The sequence below is a fragment of the Danaus plexippus genome, assembly GCF_018135715.1.
Source record: "Danaus plexippus chromosome 29 unlocalized genomic scaffold, MEX_DaPlex mxdp_36, whole genome shotgun sequence".
NCBI classification, from domain to species: Eukaryota; Metazoa; Arthropoda; class Insecta; order Lepidoptera; family Nymphalidae; genus Danaus; species Danaus plexippus.
In genome coordinates, this window is record NW_026869857.1 from 816,421 (window position 1) to 838,125 (window position 21,705).

Genomic DNA, 21,705 nt, shown 5'->3' on the forward strand with positions numbered 1-21,705 from the left:
GTGCACACCTTTATATATATATATTTTTGCACACAAGTGCCATACCCACGATAATTAGGAAGTCACTAAGGTTTCAAGTAGTAAAACGAGTGTCAGAATAGCTGTTTGTTCCCGCTTATCTCAGAAACGGCGATATTAATTCGAATAGGATTTTCACAAACGTTTTAATAGGCATTTACCTAAAACTTTAACCTAATATCATTTAAACTGGTTCACAAATAAAAGGTGATAGGAATTTTAGTAATCAGGAAGTTATTTATTCCGAGCACCATAAGTATTAATTCTTGGGAAAATCCAATTAAAAAATAAAACGAATAGTACAAAATAAACATGATTAAAAAACTCCACGATTTAATCTTGAGCGTATAAGGTAAATACATTGATTATTTTTCCCTAAATATAAAATGATAGGAAGGCATTTAACATGGCAACCCTAAAACCAATAGTGTAATTTTAACTTTCGGATCTTTGAAGCTTTTAGACTTTAGTCAATATCTAAAAACATACGAAGTATCACGTTCCTATTATAATAATATAACAACATTAGCACAAAACTGTTTGTGGATTGTTTTGTTTTAAATCTTAGTGTTGTAGAAATTATCGATCAACGAATAAGGAGGTGAGGTTGTATGTGTTTATACTATTCTAAATGTAATGTTTGTCGCGAATCAATACACAAGTTATAATTGAATACTGATCATAAATAATATCTATTTGAAATGTTTATAAATAAAATAATTCGCGCCTAATCAATAACATTCGTTTGTAATGTGACAAATTACATCGAATTTATATGTATTTTATTTTATAAATAAAAGATAAGTAAATATTTGAGCAGCGGTTATAAATATGTTTGGATGTACAGAGAAATCCTTGTGCTATTATGAAATATAAATCTCCTTTAATAAGTCTTTTAGATTCAGCCAATTTTTTATGGATTCGGAACACGAACAAATTAAAATAATCTTATTGTATCGCGATAATTGCTTTAAGTAAAAAAAAAAAACAATAGCTGGTTCTATAATACCGACTGGAAAAAAAACACATCGTATAATTAGTTACGAAAAGGTTTTGTACATATTAAAATCACCTCAGAGAAACCGACAAAAATATTGAGAGACGACAAAAAATTTATTATCTTTAAAAAAACCGATATTTATGTTTATATTATTATTACACAGAGCGGGTCTAAAATATCGTATTTGCTATTGGAAGCTATCTGTTGATAAAGATTTTTATAAATTTTTGAGGATCCTAAAATCGGAAGTCTAAAAGCTGAATGCTTTAAAAAGCAATTAACACCGATATATGAATTCATTATATTTTATAAAGAAAATAATAAACAAAAAACTTTAAATCCTATAAAATATCAAGGGTGTTTTAAGGCGCTTGTAACTAATGAGTTTTTTAAAACTATCAAATGATACTGTCATTTGTCAAATCATACATTTTGACAGTTATTTTTTTTATATACATAAAATATAAGATTACGGATGAAGGTCACATTTAAAACAACCAACCAAAATATAACATTATAATTTACTAATCATCTTTAAATAATAATAATAATAGTGCTTAAATAGACGCCGTTATTACTTTCGAAAAACTCCTTTTTCGTTTTCTCCACACAGTACTCAAGATAATAATTCGTCCAACTAATAAAAACGTCGACATTCGCAAAATATTCCACGCCAGCCATAGCATAAAAGAAGATTATTATTTGTCAGACAAACACCAAGTATAACATCTGTCTAGTGGCTATAAAGTCCAATATTATAATTCCTTCCCATAACCTGTTGTTTCAACCACAACACCTGGAACAACTTCTCCAGCTGTCAGCTGTCAATGAGAACACCTGTGTGCTTACACAAGTTCGCGTCACACTTCATACAGAGCGTTAATAGTTTTTACTTTATTAATCTCACATTATCCCAGATCGTGTCTCTCCATTCTACACGAGACTGGCAGAATACACTGAACACGTCCTTGCACGGATGAATGCGATATTTAAAACAACCAACAAACCAAATCTTCTCACATTTTAGTATTAACGTAGATCTTCGAATGCAAACGGGTAACGCATCGTATGTAGTGATACTAACTTGTGCTAAGTAAACAGTGAGCTTGTAGTCACTTGACGTAAAAGAAAGTTAGTCTTGAAGGACTTGAATCAACGAAATCAGCAATTAATTATATAAAGACATATTAAATATAAAATTGTAAAAAAAATATTCTTACATTTATATCAAATTGTGCTTCGTAAATTTTAAATAACGAAAATATAACACAAATTAAATTTAGTTAAATATCCTGCTTCATTCAGTTATTTATATTAAATTTTACAATAAATTACAGATATCTATAATCATATAAGTAGAAAAAAAAAAATTCAAAGATTTTAATTTATTAAAAAAAAATAATATATATATATATATAAATTTTTCAGAAATGTTACACCGGTTCAAGGACATCACTATAGCACTGTTCGCTCTCCTGCAATGTGTTTCTTTCGGTAAACATACATTATATAATTAGAACGAACTAGTATTTCAGAGAAGTAACGTACGTCATTTAATATACGTTTTGATAATGAGTAAATACGATTTTATATTATAAATATTTAGATATACGAGTCCATATGGAATGCTTGTTATTCCAGGTACACGTGTTGGTATTTAACTGATATATAAATCAAAGATATTATATGTTTAAAACATTTTGTCCTATAATATATCCCTTTTTTGTTCTTGGACGTACTATTTACAGGACGGATTTTGATGAAAGTTTCGAATAACTTAGACTGGACATCAGAATAATACATAGGTTATAATACTTATATCTTTTGTACGCATCTGTGTCGCCCCCGATGGTTTAGAGCGGCAGATGGCGCTGCAGTCTGTAGCTAGGTTATCTAAAACGGAAAGCCCGCGACGTAGGTTACTATATGTATTGTTCTAACACATTACATTACTCTCTGAATACAACTCTGATATTTATGCAGACATAATATAAATATACAACTATATTCATTACAATCTACTAAAAATATGATTTTATATTTTTTTCAGTCCATTCAATAGATTGCTTCAAGTGCGTGTCCATGAACGGCCAGTTCCCGCCCTGTGATGACCCCTTTCACAATAACCATAGCTTAAACATGCTCGAGGGTCCTTGCATGGGAGGTAGGAAGGGCAGAGACGGATTATTTCCGGCCACTTCCTGCATCAAAATGGCGGGTGTGTTTGGTGAGTAAGGCTTTAACAAATCATATATTGAGTCTTGAATTTTCATTGATAAATCTACGCACACGGTAGCTATAACCTGTCTTTATTAATTGATAACTATAATGCCTAAATGGTTATTGTTCATGTTGTGTCAAAGTAAACTATGTAGTAGTAAGGAATCTGAGACTTACATAGGTCGGTCGGTAATAGTTCTCGAATTTGTACTAGATGGCGCTTATTTAAAAAACTGAATTTATCCTCAACTTAGTGGCGCCATCTATTGTTTTTTTCAGATGTATGTAGATTCAGATCAAAATGTTAACGTAAATATATGCTAAATCGTTTAGGTCGCCAAATCTTTATTGATGGTTGAATTTTACGAGTATAATTACAGTATTAAACTTTATACCAAGATAATTTAGATTACATTTACCTAATTTGTTAGGAAATATGCTCGCTAAAAGTTATATCGTAGCCTAATAAAGCATTGCAGTGCTCAAGCGATACACCTGGGTATGTGAACAGTGGGACGGGGATGACGTCACTAACTTGTACTGACTTGACGCACACGAGATATTTTTAAACGAATATGTCTTCGGATAACTAATTTAGGATCTGTTTTAGTTAATGTAATGGTCAAACTGTTATGTCATTATTATTCCAATATCGTGAAGAAAAAAAAATAAAGCACTTATGACAATAGAAATTTGTATTCCCGTGAAGAAAATATACGATTATAATTAGATTAGTCATCGATTGTAAGCTCCGCTGTATCAATCAGTATTTTAGAAATAATTACTAAATAAAAAATCTTAATTTATATTAAAGTTGATACAATGTTCTTTATAAACTATAATTTGCGTACGTATAATTTTTATCAACTATATTACACTGATGACTTCTCCTCCTAATCAAACTATGGATACTCTTTTTTTCGCTAAGTATACGTGGACACAAAAAGGTTTGAAATAGCGACTTTTTCATACTCTAATTTCCTTTAACAGCAATAGCCCCGGTGTATAAATTATATATAAACATATAGAAATATGTTAAATATAACATTTAACATGGTATCGTCAGATCAATCATAGGATATTATATCTTGTGTGGTACATGGTTTATGGCGGACTGTATTAGATTGATGGACTTAGTCTGACCTTCCTGTTCCTCACATATCCTTGGAGCTGGTAGTCTCAAATAGTTGCTCTAGAGGCTAGACTAAGAGGTCACTCATGTTAATTTGTGTAGACGACACCGGCGAGTCCATAACAGTGCGCGGCTGCGGTCTAGACTCGGGCACCGCCACCACGGACACGGAGATCATAAGGATGTCGCACTGTGGAAGGTTTTACTATAACGACAGGTGAGATACGCACGCACGCACACACACACACACACACAAAGGCACACACAGAGAGTATAAAATGTGTTTTTATATAAACACACCATAATACGTATAGATTTTGTATTTATTATATACCTTCAAAAATTAAATAACAGTTATAAACAATAAAATTAAATTAAAAGTCTTTCAAACCTTCATATTATAAAGGCTCTTTCACGTTGACACGGCGCTCGAGTAAGAGACAGTGAGAAAGAGAATAGAAGGAAATCTGAGATACAAACACAGCAGTGATTTTATTTAACTGTATACTGATTTAGATAATCTTATTATTGTTTTAACAATGGATCTAAAAAGTTATTTTAATCGTTTTTTTTTTTATAGACATCTTATTATTAACGTAAAAAGTCAATTCCGTGCCTCTTTTTATAGTAAACAAATAAGAAATACATCACACACACACTACCATGACCAACACACACACACATAACATCAATACGTGAACACTCAAACTGTCACTTAATGTCATAGTGACGTTTATAGTATAATATTAAAGTGAAATAATCAATCAATTGCAGTAAAACATATATTTAGATGATTTACAATATAAATAATGTAAATATATATATATTTATCTGCTAGATACGTCCACGGCTGTCTTCAGAGTTGCAACGATGCGGACGCCTGCAATTCTTCGAACACTGAATATTTAACATTAATAAATATAATCGTGCCCTTTGTTTCCTTGTTAGTAACCAGCTAACATATATGTCATTGAATTTAAGTGTAGATATACCCTAATATTGTTTTATTTATTTTGTTATATGGCAATATTTTTTTATTTATAACCTTATTGTTGGCCGTACTCGTTTGAACCGAAGTCAACTTAGGCTTAGTTTATAAAAAATATAATACAAGTTTAAACTAATTGTTGTAATTAATTATATATATATTTATTTAATGGGAATCTAGTTTTTTTTTGTGGGAATCGACAAAAAAAACTAGATGATAAGACATATTTTTTGTATTTTTACTTGCAATTTATACAAACTTTTTTTTTTTTAATTTTTTATGCTTGAAACGCTTAATTTAGCACGGATATTTATTTACTAGGCATGAAAGATGCGCTTTAAGTCATCTGTATAATTCTTTTGGCATTTAAATTACAAAATTTTTCAAGCTTACATACCTCGGAAGTTGATTTGACAATCAACAACTTAGTGTTACCTTAAGAGACATATCTATATATATAGTTGTTAATTTTCATAGAAATCCTCTTCGTGTTAAATATTACATGTAAGTAATATATATATTACTTTAAACGAAATAACTGTTAATTTAAAAAAAACAAATATATAAAATTATATACTCGTATTATAAACTAAATCGTTACATATGACAGCACATTTTTGATAATGAATTAAAGAACACGTAGAAACGTTTAATTTTTAAAAACAATTTCGTAATAATGCGTAACAAATAAACGGATTTATTGAAATAGTTATTGATTTTCATTTCCCTCCTCTTCCGTGACGGCGTCGGTGAAGTCGGAACTGCTGGAACCGTCTGACGATGACGCTGGGAAACATGAGAAAGACAGAGAGAGATGGAGTTAAAGACAGAGAGAGAGAACTAAACTGATTACATAAGTGTTATTGCTATAGTAATACTTAATGTTGCCATAAGTCTTGTTACAATAATAAGATAAAACAAAAATTTTATACTTATTTTCTGGCCAATACATCGTAAGTTATTTTGTTGTATTAAAATTGTTTACGATCATAGAGTGAACCGTATCGTTTTGATTCTGTACATAAAGTAGGTATAGAGCAAAATTTTTAGTCCCTCCACACGTGTGTCCATAGACAAGTCTTTTTGTACCATAGACATGTGTGTCTCTGGCTATATATCTATATGAAGTGAAGACACTTCCTGTACAAAAAGGCAATGGAAGCATTAGGGGATGAATAGGAAGTAATGCTGTCAAAAAAAAAAGTTTTCATCTCGGGAGACGGATGTAGATCCTACGATCAGGTCGCGTATTAAAAAAATATGATTTAGAACTACACTAAAAGAGACGCGCTGGTAATTTCTTAAGCGTTTTCAAGAAGAAACAGACGATTAATCGATATTGGAAAATTTTTGTTTAGACAATGAGTTCTGAGACTCACGCGTGTATTAATTCAAATTAGACAAATATTAACGGATGTACCTACTACGATTTATTTTGTTTGTTTTAATTACGTACACCCGACGATCGGTACGCAGCAACCGCGATCATTAGCAGACGAGATGGACATAGTTTAAAAAAATGATAAATAAAGCGTAGTAATACGAAAATATTAGTTTAATTTGAACCAATAGATTATCTGTGGTCGGTTCCAGAGAGAGGTTTGCTCTGACATATTATTTGGAGTCCAAAAACCAATTCCTACGTTTGGCAGTGTAGAAGTTTCTTATGAAGAGTGTGCTGTTAGTGATACCTGACCTCAATTATTATAATCAGCAAAAAAATGTATTAGTTTTATTTAAATTGATACTCGCGAAAGTTTTACAACTCATAGTCATATATATATACACTTACAACTCATAGTCATATATATATACACTTACAACTCATAGTCATATATATATACACTTACAACTCATAGTCATATATATATACACTTACAAACGGTGATGGGGCTGGGTGACGGGTTCGTATCACACTTGCACCGCCGCAGCTCCTCCAGCAGTCGCAGCTCCGATGGCAGGAGTTCTGACTTTTCCTTCGCGTCCATTACACCTGCGTAAAAGTTACACGCAAAATGGTAAAGCCGTTAAATTAACGCTGAACATCGATATACGACTGCTAATATTTTGAAAAAAGATTTTTTTTTTAAGTAATCCTATTTTAATTTACAGAGTAATAAAAAAAATAAACGCATTTTATGTCAGACGTTTTGCACTGCAGTGACGTCATGTCAAAATAGTCGAGGAAGTTTTGAATTAAATTTCTGACAGGAATAAAAGCTTTGCACTTTTACGTGAAAATAAAGTTTTTTTTTATCGAAATTAGATCTCGGACTGCGTAACCTTAATAACATTAATAGATAACGCCAGTTCCATGTAAAACAAATTATAATATCGAGTACTGCGCGAAGGAAACACGAAGGAGCTTGTCGAATGTAATGAAGGCGTTTATTTACTTATTATTTTTATTATATTAAACAAGAATTCACTTATGTCTGTTAAGAATTTAACGTAAAACATACTTCTCCATATAGCTCCGTTCAGGAATCTTCGTACCGAAAGGTATAGCTTAATTATATTATAATAAAGAATTAAAATTGTAACATGTTTTAATCTTAACTACCAAGAAAGAAATAATTGCGTAATATGTTACTGAAGTGAAACGTCTTACGCAACTCCCAGGATGGTTGCGTTGAACGCTTAACGCTCCTGGGGGGAGGATAAAAAGAGACAGAGCGAGAGGGAATGCGTGGCGATCAATTGTGAGTTTTAAGTAATGTTAACAAAGTTTATCTTAAAGAAACACTCAAAATCCTTTAAAAATCAATAACTAGCCCTTCCTTTTTTCATTCAATTACGAAGTTTCACTTCCTTGGGACTCCACGCACTAGTAATATTATTTTGGTTTGGTTTGGTCCCAGTACTCACTGATCCCGAATTTCACTTTACTCTTGTCTTCGTCACAGCGGCAGGTCGGGTCCTCCAAGGCCGCGGCCTCCTCCGCTCTCCTCCTTATCTCGGACGGCAGTTCCTTAGGGCCTGAACGTTAAACACTTCGTTACTAACTATAAGTAATATTTACGGATTTAAAGCGCGTTTTTTTTTCATTTCAGCTACATGCTCTCGACGTTTCGGTTACTTTGCTTCGCGACCGTGATCAGGAAGACGAGATCACTAAATAATATAATAAGGCGTAGTACCTAATCCGTAAAATATTAGTTTCATTTAAACGGATGCCCGCGGAAGTCTTAGGTCTGAACTTCATTACCTTTCCACAAACATTCTGACACGCCTGTTCTATGATAACTAAGATTCTCATCTCGTCCTAGTGATCACGGTCGCTGGAAACCAATACATCGGGAAATAATAAAAAAAAATGACTACTTAACATCCGAAAAAAACAAACATGGTTACAATTTTTTTTTAAATTCTCGTCATAACATTTCATTTTTCATAAATAAATATAATTTATATGATATAAAGTAATTTTTAATATTACGACGTGTTCAAGCGGAATCTTTTTTAGCGTAAAAACAAAATGGCGACTGACATGGCGGCGTGGCGTACGGAAGGGTCCTAGCTAGAGCATCCTCACAGATCCTCGTCATGTAATGATGATAATCAGGTCGCTTGGTGACGACCACCTCGCCGGTGCTCCTGGCGATCGCTGTGGGGCACGATTAACTTACACTAATCTTTTATAAGGCTTTCGATTAAACTAATCTTTTATAAATACTTAAAACTGTATAGAATTGATTATAAACAGATCATAATTATACCGAATTTAATTGTTTTTTTATTAACAAATACATTTATAGTAATAAAATTCGATAATATTGTGGTTAAGTGAAAATTTTATAAGGGTGTCCCTCAAGGCGCAATTTTATTGTGTGTTTAGGGTACCTACCTTCATTGACCATCTCTATGGCGTCTATGTTTATCTCTGTGTCTTCTCTCAGACGCCGTGCTATAAATCTCGTTATGGATTCCCTCTCCCGGCGTTCGGAACGCGACGTTTCGACCGCTGGTGTGTAGATTTAATTAATAACAACGATACAGTATCTAACTTATACATAACAACTAAGTGGAATCTGTGTGCTCTTTACTTCACACACGAACGAACCTTGTAAAGAAACGTTATATGTATTTTTAATTTAAATAAATTCAGTTGATACTGTATTAGTATATCTTTATATATATATATATATTATAAAGTCATTTATAGTTAGGTAATAGTTTAGTTCTAGGTAGTCGTAGTAATTTAAACTTTTTTTTTAAACATGGCCTCCATCGTGCAAAGACCTGCACAGTGTATTCTGCCAGTGTCGTTTATGGAGCAAGTTTTAACTTTAATTAATAGTAAGTAGATTAAGTCGTCAATCAGCCGACTGATGCACAGCAAAACTCAGACGAGTTTACGATCACACCTTCAATAACCTGTTATTGTTTATATATATATATATAATAATTGATATAAGTGACGTTTGTATTTGTCTTACCATCATAAACTAGAGCGTTCAACATGCATCGTATCTCGTGACTAGCTGGATATCGTTCTGACAACATTTTCTCTTTGACTTCCCGACCTTAACGATGAAATACTTAGTTAGGTTAGGTTAGGTTGTATACAAGTTTTAATTCAAAATAAACTACAGACAAGTAAATTATTTAAAGACATCGAAATTGTTCAGCGGCTTTTACTTTTTGGAATATATATGTACTTAGACATCGTCTTCATCATCATCATCATCATCATCAGCCTATCGGAGCCCACTGCTGAGCACAGGCTTCCTCTCGCATGGAGAATGTTAGAGCATTAATCACCACTCTTGCTCAAGACGGGCTGGCGATTTCAATCTTATAATTTGAAATTATAAGACCAGGTTTCCTCACGATGTTTTCCTTCACCGTCCGTCAGTGGTGTCTAAATACTCTTAGAAAGTACATATGACTCGGAAGAGATCACATTGGAACTCGCCAGGTTTCGAACCCGCGCCCTCACGTGTGAGAGGCGGGCCTTTAACCTCCAGGCCGCCACGACAACCGTACTTAGACATACGTAGAATGTTTCGTGATAAAAAATTCAATCAAACTAACGCTTTGTGTGCTTCCACCTGGGATCGTCCCTGGCTGTGGTCGCAGTTGGTTTGCAGACGCTGCACTTGTACTGATCGTCCAAAGGTCTCCCGCAGCGAGGACAGGTCGCTGGAGTACAAGTTTCAATACAATTTACTTCAATTACCACATATATAAGAGAAAACAACCTTAAGACACGTAGTTATTAAATTCAATTTGCATTATCAATTTCGTTGTTACCTTAATGTATTTTGTATGATTTTAAATAGTTTATTGGATATGTGAAACTTTAATTAATAATTACGAAGCTGATAATTGAATATAAACCCATATAAGAAATGTTACAGGCAAAATTAAAACTTATATTTTTTATATTAAGGTTCAAAGTATCTTTATCTGTCTACCCTCAACATCTTCAGCGTCTATCAACACGCCCATAATGCTCGCTCTTGCCGCTTCTAGCCTTCCCTTCTGTATCGTGGTTATCTTGTGCCTGGATGCTGTCTTGTGAGCTTCAGGTAGCAGGAACTGCTGTACGAGCTCAGCGACGAGCTCGTTTTGTTCCGCCGTCGATCTTATCATGACAGGAATAAACTATACATTTAAGCGGAACTAATGTTTACGGACTACTTATTGTTATTTTAAAATTCTAAACAACATACTCCCGACGTTTCGGTTACTTAATTATACGATAATATTTGTTTTTTTTTTTTTTGGAATAAGTACTCGCTAAAGTCTTGGATATCCTAACTGTACTTTGGTTATGACAGGTTTTTGAACTGATCTGTTGGTCTGAGACGGTATGGAAAATGGAAATTACGTTCAGAAATAAAAATGGAGGACAAAAAAATGGACTAACGTAAATCGGACAACTCAAGGACCATACTAGTCGTGAAAGAAACAACAATTCTGAAAAATATATCAACATTTGTAATTTACACAATTTTTTTTTTATTTATAAACTACTAGCGATCCGCCCTTGTTTCGCGTGAGTGTAAAATTTAAATCACATGCTGTGAAGGGCCATATACATGTTTAGTGAATGAAAATTTTATTAAAGGTTTTTAATTGGGTAAAGATTCTGTATTGGTTAAAAAAGCAGGCATTATTTGTCGTAAAAAGTAAATGACAAATAATGTTATTGTGGGATATCCATGAGAGATAGGCATATCCCATCCCGGAGTTTTCTGTAGACATTTTCAGTGTGCACAACACTTAGTACATTATTTTGATCAATCTCGTAGAGTACAGCCTGCGTTTGCAATGTGAGCGGAAATGACGTAATCATTTAGCGCATCACATTATAAACTTAAAAAAAAAGTATTTCTCTTTAATCAATCTATCTATAAAATAAAACCACATCAATATCCGTTGTGTAGTTTTAAAGGTTTAAGCGTGCATACAAGGTATATTGGGACAGAGGAAGCGACTGTTTTCTACTATGTAGTCATATTTCAAGTTGCTGATACTCACATCGAACCGGATGCAGCCAGTTCTTTGTCCATCCTATCAGCGGACGAGAGGACATTCCTCACAGCATCCTCCTCCGCAGCGAGAGCAACGCCCTCTAGCAACACATCTTGAAGGTACGCGTCTACAGTTTCCTGAGTTACTCCCAACACCTGATGACAATCACCAAATAATATAAAAAACATATCAATCATCTCGCGTATTTTTGATATTCCTTTTTGGTTAACCGAATACCGTTTCGATGCGAAATGCGCTGTACGTTTAAACTAATCGTATCCACGGATAATTTTTAGAAACATACACGTACTAAGGATAACTTATCTTACGTTCATGTTTAGTGGAAACTATAGATTATCCTGAATCTACAATTATTGTGGGAACGTCAAACTTTTTCTTTATATACGATCACAGCACCGAAATTTTATAAGTAATGAGACGATGCTCGCGAGATCTAAGACTTCCGTAAGTATTTTATTAGTTTGTAGTTTTTAAAAATAATGAAATAACTCGTAGTTATCGGAAAACATTAGTTTCATTTAAATGAAAACTCGCAGAAGACTAAGATCTCATTATAAATATTACTATTAGTTTGAGCGTGACACTATTTTCATTTAGGTTATAAGTCAAGTAAGGAAGCTATACCCTCTTAAAGATCTCGTCATGTTCTCTTCTGCGATGTTCTTCTTTCTGTCTTCTGCCGGCTTCTGCTGCCTCTCGCATCGTCTTCTCGCGCACTGCAATATCACAACTTTGTGTTTATTCTACAACTACAGTTTATTCTACAACTATAAGAAATTTTAACAACCGTAAAAGGACAGTTAAAGTCAGAGAAATACATGGCTTGTAAATTAATTATAAGATCGTAGACATGCCGTTTTAAATTTCTTCAACTTAATAACAGAAGATCATGAGTACAAAAAAAATCCCCAAAATTCAAAAAACTGAGCATATTTTATATATGAAATTTCTATTATTTATTTATAGAGAAATTATTAATTACTCCGTGTCGTGTTCATACAAAAAAGTATGAACGTAAATATATTGTAACAAAAATAAAGAGAAGTTGTATTGACTAAAGAATAAGGCGAGGTGTGGACTCGTGTGATGTATAGTGCAGGGATGACAGATTTGATGAGCTTGTTTAAATATCATTATTTATAATTCTGAGAAAATTGTAAATAAACAAGTGATTTACAAAGTTATACAGTTTTAATTATTCTCTTAAAACAGTCAGTTGTGTCTTATGTGAGACGGAACCTCTCATCATTCCATGGATTCACCGTGCGGGTGCCGGGTCCATTGCAGGGAGAGGAGCTTCAACAGTGCCTGGGACTAAACCCGGTGTAGGTTTAAGGCCCCTATATAACGCATTAAGCGTTCGACTCCAATATATAATAAATTGTGAAAATGGAGACAGTTTTGTCGTTCTTAGTCATCTTTTGACCTTTTAATCATGAACAAAAGCCCTGGAACGAGTGCATGTAGCGCTAAACTCACGCGCGATGAGGATGAAGGCGTGCTGTCGCCTCTCCTCCCTCAACCTCCGCAGCTCTTTCTCCAGGAAGTCCAGCGCCGCTGACACCGCGCCCCCACACAGCTCTTGGACCAGTGATGAGATCGCCTGTTCCTGTTGGACGTATACTCCAGGCATGCAATTATATATATATACACAAACCCAAGAAAATCCAAAGAAAAACACATGAAAATATACATAAATACATATATATATATATATATATATATATATGTATATTCGGCATCATACATATATACAAAGACTTCCTGTACATTACTCCACATCCATTCCCTTAGTTACCTTTTGCTCGGTCTCAGAGCGCAGCGCCTGGTAGTCCCTCGCCTTGGACTCCTCCCTAGCGATCCTCTCTCTGTCTTCTCGTTGGAGACCGTGCGTTGTCTTCAACTCTTCGGTGAGTTCTCCAGCCCTGGTGCGTCCTTCGAACATCTGCCAAGAAAAATTGCTATCCGTATAAATGAAACTAATATTTTTGGATTACTACGCGTTTTTTGTTATTTTAAAATACATACTACCCACTGAATGAGTAATCGCCACACGCCAAATCCCATTATTGCCAAATCCCGTTATTGCTATCTGTAGTCATCTTCTGTGTAGTTTTAATATTTCGTAACTTATAGTGTCTTAAAGGTTTTTTTATGTCCATAAACCTGATATGTTGTTTTTGAACCAAAATATAGGAAAAAAATAATTCTCAAAATTTTTTTCTGATTCCAAAAAATACCAAAAAAATTTGATGGATACAAAAAGATGCTCAAATAACAAGTAACGTAATAGGTCACATACTAATAAATTTCATTCAAACGTATGAGGTGTACTTAGAGCCAATATATAGTTAAGTCAACATTGTTAATATTCTTGTAAACAATACAGTGACAGTTTGTTAAAACAGGGTAAGTCGCGTCCAATTTTTTGTATCACCACTCGTATCGCCTTACCAATACTTGGACAGCTCTGCCTCTTATCACTCTTTGCAGAACTAGCGCCGCCTGGTGTACTGATTCATCATTGTCTTCAACTCCTTCCACTTCCGGTGTGGGAGGTCGGGCGATGGTCGGCAGCTGACGGGGGCGGAGCACCCGCAGTGGACCAGCTGTTACTTTTGCAGCGCCGAGTCTCGCTTCTACGATCAAATTTCCATCATTATATATCGTAATATAGACATTTCGTTTCTGATTTAAATGAAACTAATATTATTCGGATATACTACGCGGATTTTTATTATTTTAAAAAACCACCTAATCCCGACGTTTCGGTTACTTTTCAGCAACCGTGACCACGGGCAGGCGAGATGTCGTCTGTTGTCGTGTCGTCGTTTTTAAAATAGTAAAAATCCGCGTAGTTTATCCGAAATATATTAGTTTCATTAAAATGAATAAAACTCGCGAAAATTTTAGATCTCATTATTTCGTTTCTGTCTAAAATTCCATCGCAATAACAAGTTACATTAACCATAAGTAGCATTAAAAAGTTAGCTTTGTGATTAAATCAAGGAAAAAGTATATGTATATATATATATATATATATATATATATATATATATATCTTAGATTTCATTACGCATATATATATATATATATTTGCCAGTATTAATTTAAATAAAACTAATAAATTGCAGCAAGCGTAATCCTCATCTCGTCTTCTTGATCACGGTTGCTGCAAAGTAATCGAAACGTCGAGAGGATGGAGTTAAAAATAATTTAAAAAATCGTAGTAGAACCGAAAAATATTAGTTTTATTTATGTATATCTTTCTCATTTTTTTGGTTAATATACATTTTTTAGTGCGAGTTAATTTGATTCTCTAAATATAACACACACACCCGAACATACCCGAACATACCCGAACATACACGAACATACACGAATATAAGTGAATACGAATACAAGTTGACTTACTCTTAAGGTCAGAGTGTAAGTTCGCCAGGAACTGCTCGCTCCACTTGGTCTCCCGCTCGCAGAGTTGAGTGACGTCACGCGGCAGGTGATGTCCCGAGCAGGTCTTAGTGAGGTTCTGCCCGCACTGCTCCAGCCATGCCGGCGGTTCCGCTAATTTTCTATGGTCTTCGTGAACTGTTAAGAAAAAATTATTCCTGAAACTTACGTCTGTTAATTTAGGGCCTATTTAGATTTCTATTTTCCTTATAATTAAAATTAAGTAAAGTTGTTTCGTATGAAAGATTTTATAAACGAAACAGGCTGCGTGTGACTAAATATTTTCTTGAATTCAACTAACGTGTTCACTATAGTTAAATGAAGGCATCTATCATGGAATTTTATATGCCAAAATGTCATATGCCGCCCGAAGAATTGAAATAGGAAATACAAAAAAAATAATCTCCATGGAAACGAGCAGTTAGCCTGGAACTTCTGGAATATATAGTTCTACTCTTAAGTCTTTTTTATGAGACGAAACCTCTCATCATTCCATGGATTCACCGTGCGGGTGCCAGGTCTATCGTTGCAGGGAGAGGAGCTTCAACAGTGCCTGGGACTTGCGACTCAGGTGTAGGTTTAAGGTGCCCCTATTTTACGCGTTAAACGCTCACCTCCACCGTCCAAGCTCTAGCATTTAATTCATAGATTAATTCTGTGCTATCAGATCAGTACTATAAGTTAATACCGAGTAAGGACGGGTCATAGACGATCTCAGCGTGTCTGCGGCTAGCACGGTACCCCAGTCTCGCTAGTGGCGCGTGCTCAGAATCCACCGCTCTGCGACCTCGCCCCCGGGAACTTAACTTCCTGAGTTCTGTGGTAACACACACACACACATAGTATAAGGGTAGCACTTATACTATTAAGTTGACAAAATAATTATACGGTTACTATAAGTTTGTATTGCGACTTGCCACACTACATACGGAGCGTTTGCAGTTTATCAGTAATAAATTTACTACCATTGTAATGTTTATCGAATGAGAAACGGAATATAACGTATGTTGTGTGACGGTTACGATAAGTAAATGTTTGTATTTCCTAATAACATCAGTTTTTTCATCAAAACTGTAAATAAAATATTTCTTTTTGTCTATCCGTGTATTTGTTTTGGTTAATCACTGAACGGCTGGATCGATTTTAATGGGAAACTCAATAGCAGATAGGTTATGTCTAAGAAGAAACTTGGACGACTTTTTAAAAGACTTCAAGACGCACGAATATCTCAATTAGGCTAAATATTTGTTAGTCCTTTAATTGAAGGCCGAATAAATTCTTTTCATTCAATAGAAAGTGCGTTGTCCTGAGGCAGTTAATTTATTAGTACTCGTACATCTGAACATAGGACTTTTCTCAAATGGGGGTTGAATATGTGGGCAAAGGCGTAAGGAACAGCTAGTTAATAAAATTACTTTACCGTAGCATTAAAATCAAATCAGCAACTGTCAAGGGACAGCGATGATCATTTACAAAGTATATATAGTTATATCTATCTGATTATTAGCAACAAAATTTTTGGGCTCATGCCTTTTCACTATTCCCTATTACGCAAAGTACTTCATATGCAAAAATATGATCTTGGAATCTTTGGTCATCGAAAATATGATCTTGGAAGCTGACTTGCATGAAGCTGCTACAGAAGATGTCCATGTGAGAGGATTATTTACAATAAACACCTCTGTCCCTCGTCCGTCGTATTTTGTCTATCTTTTGTTCCATCGCGTCCTTCTTATCCGCCCACAGTTTCGCCAGTTTGCTGCTGATGCGGCTGTTCCTCTTCTGCTGCTGCTCAGCCTTCAGCTTGTTGAGGAGCGCCAGTCGGATGTCTTGGAGTTCATCTATCTCCTGAATATTATGTAAAGTTTTATTTAACATAATTTCACAAATATATCAAAAATATGAATTCTTCAATAGTTAGAATCTGTAGCTCCCTTTTCTTGTATTAAGCGTAGTTAATCAATATTTTCCAACAACAGTAGTTGAATAAAGAAATGAATATAGTGATCTCATTGTCGTTTGGCAAAAAATATTGTAGATGAGATCATTTTAGAATAAACCTTAGGACACACATTATAACCTATTTAGGACCATCTTAACGAGGCTTTTTTTTTATTTATTAAAAGATGTCCTAAGTTGTATTTGATTATTTAACAGGCTATAAGGGTATCATACTGACTGCTTCTCTAAATATCCAATCCTTAGTTTCAATGTCCGTGATGATGGCGTTCTGTTTCTTCATGAAGTTCGGGAACTGGCCCTTCTCGACGATCTCAGTCCATTTTCTCGCGTGCCGCATTCTTCACATTTATAATATACTTAACTATGCTTTTAGATGAAACTAAGTTTTACATAATATGTATATACAGCCCTTAATACTCGAGTATTCTTAAAAAAATCGCTTAAAATATATTTACTTATTAATTATTTCCGTTGTATGGAAATCAGCTGGTAGGTCGCCAAGCCGGTACGGACATCCAGGGCCTGATAATAAAAATCATTTTATTAATAAGAATTACCAATAAAATATTTATTTAGCACGTGTCGCGTCTTTTTACAGGCAGAAGTTGAGCTGGAGTAAGATTTAAACAAGTTTTTTATGTAGAATATATCTCTTGGATCATTATCCATTGAGTTTCCTGGCAATGTAGAAAAAAACTCTTTTGTCAAGAGTAAAATTGAGTCATGTGGGAAAAAAAATTACATATTTTGACAGCCATATTAAAAAGTCTCTTTTCGACGTGAATGTTTTTATGCGACTTCCAACGAGGTTGCGCTAAAAAGAGACAGAGCGAGAGGGAACGCATGCGGGCTATCAATTGTGACTTGTAAGCAATGTTAACAAAGTTTGTCTTAAAGGAACACTCAAAATTCCTTAAAAATCAACTTCCACCCCTTTACGGAGCTTCACTCCTTCGCTCGGAGGGACTCCACTCACAAAACCTTTTTCTTTTGTAAATTTACTACTATGAGACGAAATCCAATACTCTGATTGTTCCTTTATCGACGTTTTTGTCTCTGTTGCTAAAGATAGTGAGCTAAAATCCTTTTTGTGCTTAACGACTTAGTATGAGCGTTTTCTTGTGTTACTCACCCCACTCTAAAGCATCAAGGTACATAACCTCTGGAGTCTCCGCGACATTATCCGCCGGCCGGGCGTCAGGACCCCAGGGTATCGTCTGAGCTGATGATTCGCTATACAAACAATACGATCCTTATTCCTGGATGTATTATAATGCAAAGCTGTTACTAAGGTTGTGCCTACTGATTATGTTTCTTTGACATTGTATTTGTTAATTATAAAAAATATATTATAACTTAAAATTAATCGTAAGGAACTTCGTTCCAAGCGGGTGTCCCTTGACACATCTCAAGTTTATTCTTTAATAGAAGGATTGCTAAGAACAGAATATGCATTGACAGAAGTTCACGAAGTCTTGATGCACTGACTATTAAAAGCAGTAAATCCTCTTTATACACAATTTGTTTTAGTAGGATCTATCTGCCAAAACTATTAATGATTGGTGCAGTTGCTTTCTGTTTTGGACAAAGAATTTTATGCTGTTAGGTCCTACCGATACAAACTCTGCGTGCCCCTGTTCCTTGGCTTTGAACTGGTCTGCCGCTGACGAGGCGTTGTGGGGTGGAAGTCAGGGGTGGCGCTTTTGAGATTCAGAAGCTTTTTCGGCCTGAAATAGACGCCGACGAGGAAGATAAAGAGCAATTTTAGTATCACAAAATTGTTGTACCAATGAGAAACAGCTACGACACATGTACATGCTACATCGAACTATAGCTAGCAGACTCAGAACTTCCAAACAATAAACGAAAAAATTCTTTCAAATATATTCGGTAATGCTAACAAATAAATAGCCTCATTTTTTGTTTACAAACTGGTATTGGGATTAAAATCAATGTTGGTTCTATGGAAGATCTTACACGGCTGAGAATTTGAAGCGATCTTTTCCTCCAAGCTGGGGCGGTCCGGCCCTTTCACCTCTTGTTCGTTCCAAGTAAGCTCTGTACGAGCGATCTATATGCGCGGGTAAACGACAGTTGGGGTGGTAGACTAAAAAGAAATAGAAAGCTCATAAACATTTTTGCAATACATAAATTATTAAAATACTGTCTGCCACCTCTATTTTATTTGTTGTTTACAAATTCTTTAAAGTCAAAGTTACAACTCCGCTATTGACGATTGTTCACATCTAACGCAAAATATTCAAAATGACCAAGTAGTTTCTTTGTGATGAAAAGGCAGTCAAAAAACTTTATCATTTATTATTTAATTTTGATTTCAAACAAGGCGAATCAACTCAAATGTCTTTTCAAATAATTTTCAAGGTACCAAACACAGTAAAGTATTTCCGTTCAAGATGGATGACTTGGTTTTAGGAGTACATGTGGTAAAGTCGCCACAGACACGTACCCTTGTGTACCTTTCCGTGAAGGTACAAAAAGTAGACTACATAAACAATAAACATATTATATTATATTTACCGACTTGCATTCTAGGGAATTGGCGCAGTTCTGAGAACATTGTCTTGTAGACCGGTTGGATAACCTATAATGAAGGAAGCTTTTACTATCATAGATTTATTTTATATACTAGCAAATTCCCGCGGCCTCGTCTGTTATTTAGCATAACAATTTTCTTATCTTCTCACGTTATAGTTAACGTAGGGATATTCTTTGTATGAGCCGTTTTTGATAGGTATTTTCTACATGTCCATAATATTTGGGACAAAAAAAGAGCGTATGTATGTGTGTGTGTGAACGTATGTATCTATATGTGGCTTTGTCTCTGTGTGTGTGTATTTTGATATCTATTTTTTTTTGAGTGTACACGTTTAAACGAAACTAAGTTTTTATATATTAGTATTTTTTACGTCTTTCTTTACGATTCGGTTCCTTTACAGCAACCGTAATCATGGGCAGACGAGAGGGAAGTGTCATCAAGAGACGTCGGGATTATGATATGAAATAATAAAAAAAAGCCTACTATCAGAAAAACAGATTAATTTTATGTATATTTTGCTACGATAACAGATCTTCTTGATTATTTAAATCTATTTCATCTTACTTCTATAATTTTATTAAAAAAACAAACCACTTGCGCGGAAGCCATGGCCGCTTTGAACGCTGTTCGAGCGTAATCCCTCGCTCCGGACACGATGTACGTTGAATCTAAACAATTTATAATAATATTGTCAAATAAATTTTTCCTAGACATTAAAATAATGTTCAAAATACAATGAGTTCACTTTATTCTCCTTAGAAGTGGGAACGAAGCGTTAACTATGTGTTTCTCAGTAAAATAATTTAGTTGTAAATCATAATTACGATAGAATTAATTGTTTACATTAACACTAACTCCACAACAACACAACTTACGGATACGGTTACATTCCGTAAAATCGGTCACGTACCGTATAAATAGTCGTGGACTCTCATTTTGGAGACATTGAATCTTCTAGGTGCTTCGTATATTGTGTCACCGCTCATGATGCAGCCGAGATCTCGTCTCTTCTAGTATTTTGTAATTTATTTTGAAGTTATAAATTGACAAAACTCGTCGCCAGGCAACGGGCGGACGATGAGAATGGCATGCAATAAGTCAAAGCTGTCGTTTATTTGATAGGACATTTCACAAAATGGCGTCCTTATACATTTATATTACATTTGTTTATATATATAAAAACATATACACTATTTATATTATACATACATATTATTTCAAGATTATTAAAAATAAAATATGCATGATTAGGCTTTGAACCTACGATTTACAAGCCAAGCTCTTGATCCGACAGTTAATTTGGGACCTTTGAGCCGAGGAATCAGAATTTGTAAAATATTAATTTCAATAGCTATTCAGTTATAATAATTAATCAATGGTATCTTTGAACGCACATTTAGTATTTTAATGCCAAAAATATTGGTAAATACCAAAATTGATGACAGAAAAAAAAATTAGCAACCTAGAATTTAAACTCGTACTAATTTTTTTATACACACTAACAGACAATTCTCTTCCTGTCAAAAAAGTCATTCTTAAAAGCAATTTTCTAATAGGTTATATTTTGAAGAAACGTAATCTTCTACGTTTCGACAAACTCCTTCCTGTTTCCTCCACACGGTACCCAAGATTATAATACGTCCAACGAAAAAAACGTCGACATTGGCTGAATATTCCTCGATCCCAGTGCGAATGAAGCCTTAGCATAAATATAATGACTTAAAAATATTCTACGCTCTACATACAGCCAAAATTCCCATTTTCAAGTAGCAGCAGTTAAGTATCTGACGTGAATGTGACATAAAATTTACGTATATTACTTGATTAGCAATATAATTGTTTGGCTTAAAATAATTTAGTGAAAACCCATATTT

At 34.4% G+C, this 21,705-nt stretch overlaps 2 protein-coding genes across 3 annotated transcripts; one reads left to right on the plus strand and one right to left on the minus strand.

The window, feature by feature from the left end:
* Positions 1-460: 460 nt before the first annotated feature.
* Positions 461-6,066, plus strand: LOC116776869 (uncharacterized). Of its 2 annotated transcripts, none has more exons than XM_061528904.1 (5): positions 461-624; positions 2,447-2,512; positions 3,069-3,245; positions 4,473-4,587; positions 5,209-6,066. In XM_061528904.1, the coding sequence occupies exons 2-5, from the start codon at positions 2,449-2,451 to the stop codon at positions 5,327-5,329; spliced, it is 477 nt and encodes a 158-aa protein (XP_061384888.1). In that variant the 5' UTR covers positions 461-624; positions 2,447-2,448; the 3' UTR covers positions 5,330-6,066. The 2 variants fall into 2 exon arrangements, with proteins under 2 accessions (XP_061384888.1, XP_032526037.1); XM_032670146.2 differs by having other exon boundaries at positions 464-619.
* On the minus strand, positions 6,039-20,857 carry LOC116776753 (cilia- and flagella-associated protein 91-like). The gene is made up of 24 exons (XM_061528902.1): positions 20,742-20,857; positions 20,423-20,499; positions 19,813-19,876; positions 19,252-19,381; positions 18,888-19,001; positions 18,407-18,507; positions 17,730-17,796; positions 17,492-17,612; positions 16,992-17,160; positions 16,001-16,129; positions 15,277-15,450; positions 14,317-14,501; positions 13,661-13,807; positions 13,342-13,471; positions 12,487-12,578; positions 11,848-11,996; positions 10,779-10,948; positions 10,396-10,503; positions 9,798-9,884; positions 9,206-9,322; positions 8,849-8,965; positions 8,227-8,337; positions 7,238-7,351; positions 6,039-6,144 (listed from the first exon to the last, which is right to left on the minus strand). Exons 1-24 carry the CDS (start codon positions 20,815-20,817, stop codon positions 6,068-6,070), a joined length of 2,826 nt encoding a protein of 941 aa, XP_061384886.1. The 5' UTR covers positions 20,818-20,857; the 3' UTR covers positions 6,039-6,067.
* Between the last annotated feature and the right edge of the window lie 848 nt (positions 20,858-21,705).

Coding starts and splice junctions, on each gene's coding strand:
- LOC116776869 (XM_061528904.1), top strand. CDS start 2,449: ATGTTACACCGGTTCAAGGACATCACTATAGCACTGTTCGCTCTCCTG. Junction 2,513..3,068: donor CCTGCAATGTGTTTCTTTCG/GTAAACATACAT, acceptor TATTTTTTTCAG/TCCATTCAATAGATTGCTTC. Junction 3,246..4,472: donor CAAAATGGCGGGTGTGTTTG/GTGAGTAAGGCT, acceptor TAATTTGTGTAG/ACGACACCGGCGAGTCCATA.
- LOC116776753 (XM_061528902.1), bottom strand. CDS start 20,817: ATGAGCGGTGACACAATATACGAAGCACCTAGAAGATTCAATGTCTCC. Junction 17,797..18,406: donor CCTTGATGCTTTAGAGTGGG/GTGAGTAACACA, acceptor TTTTATTATCAG/GCCCTGGATGTCCGTACCGG. Junction 8,966..9,205: donor CATAGAGATGGTCAATGAAG/GTAGGTACCCTA, acceptor CGTGCCCCACAG/CGATCGCCAGGAGCACCGGC.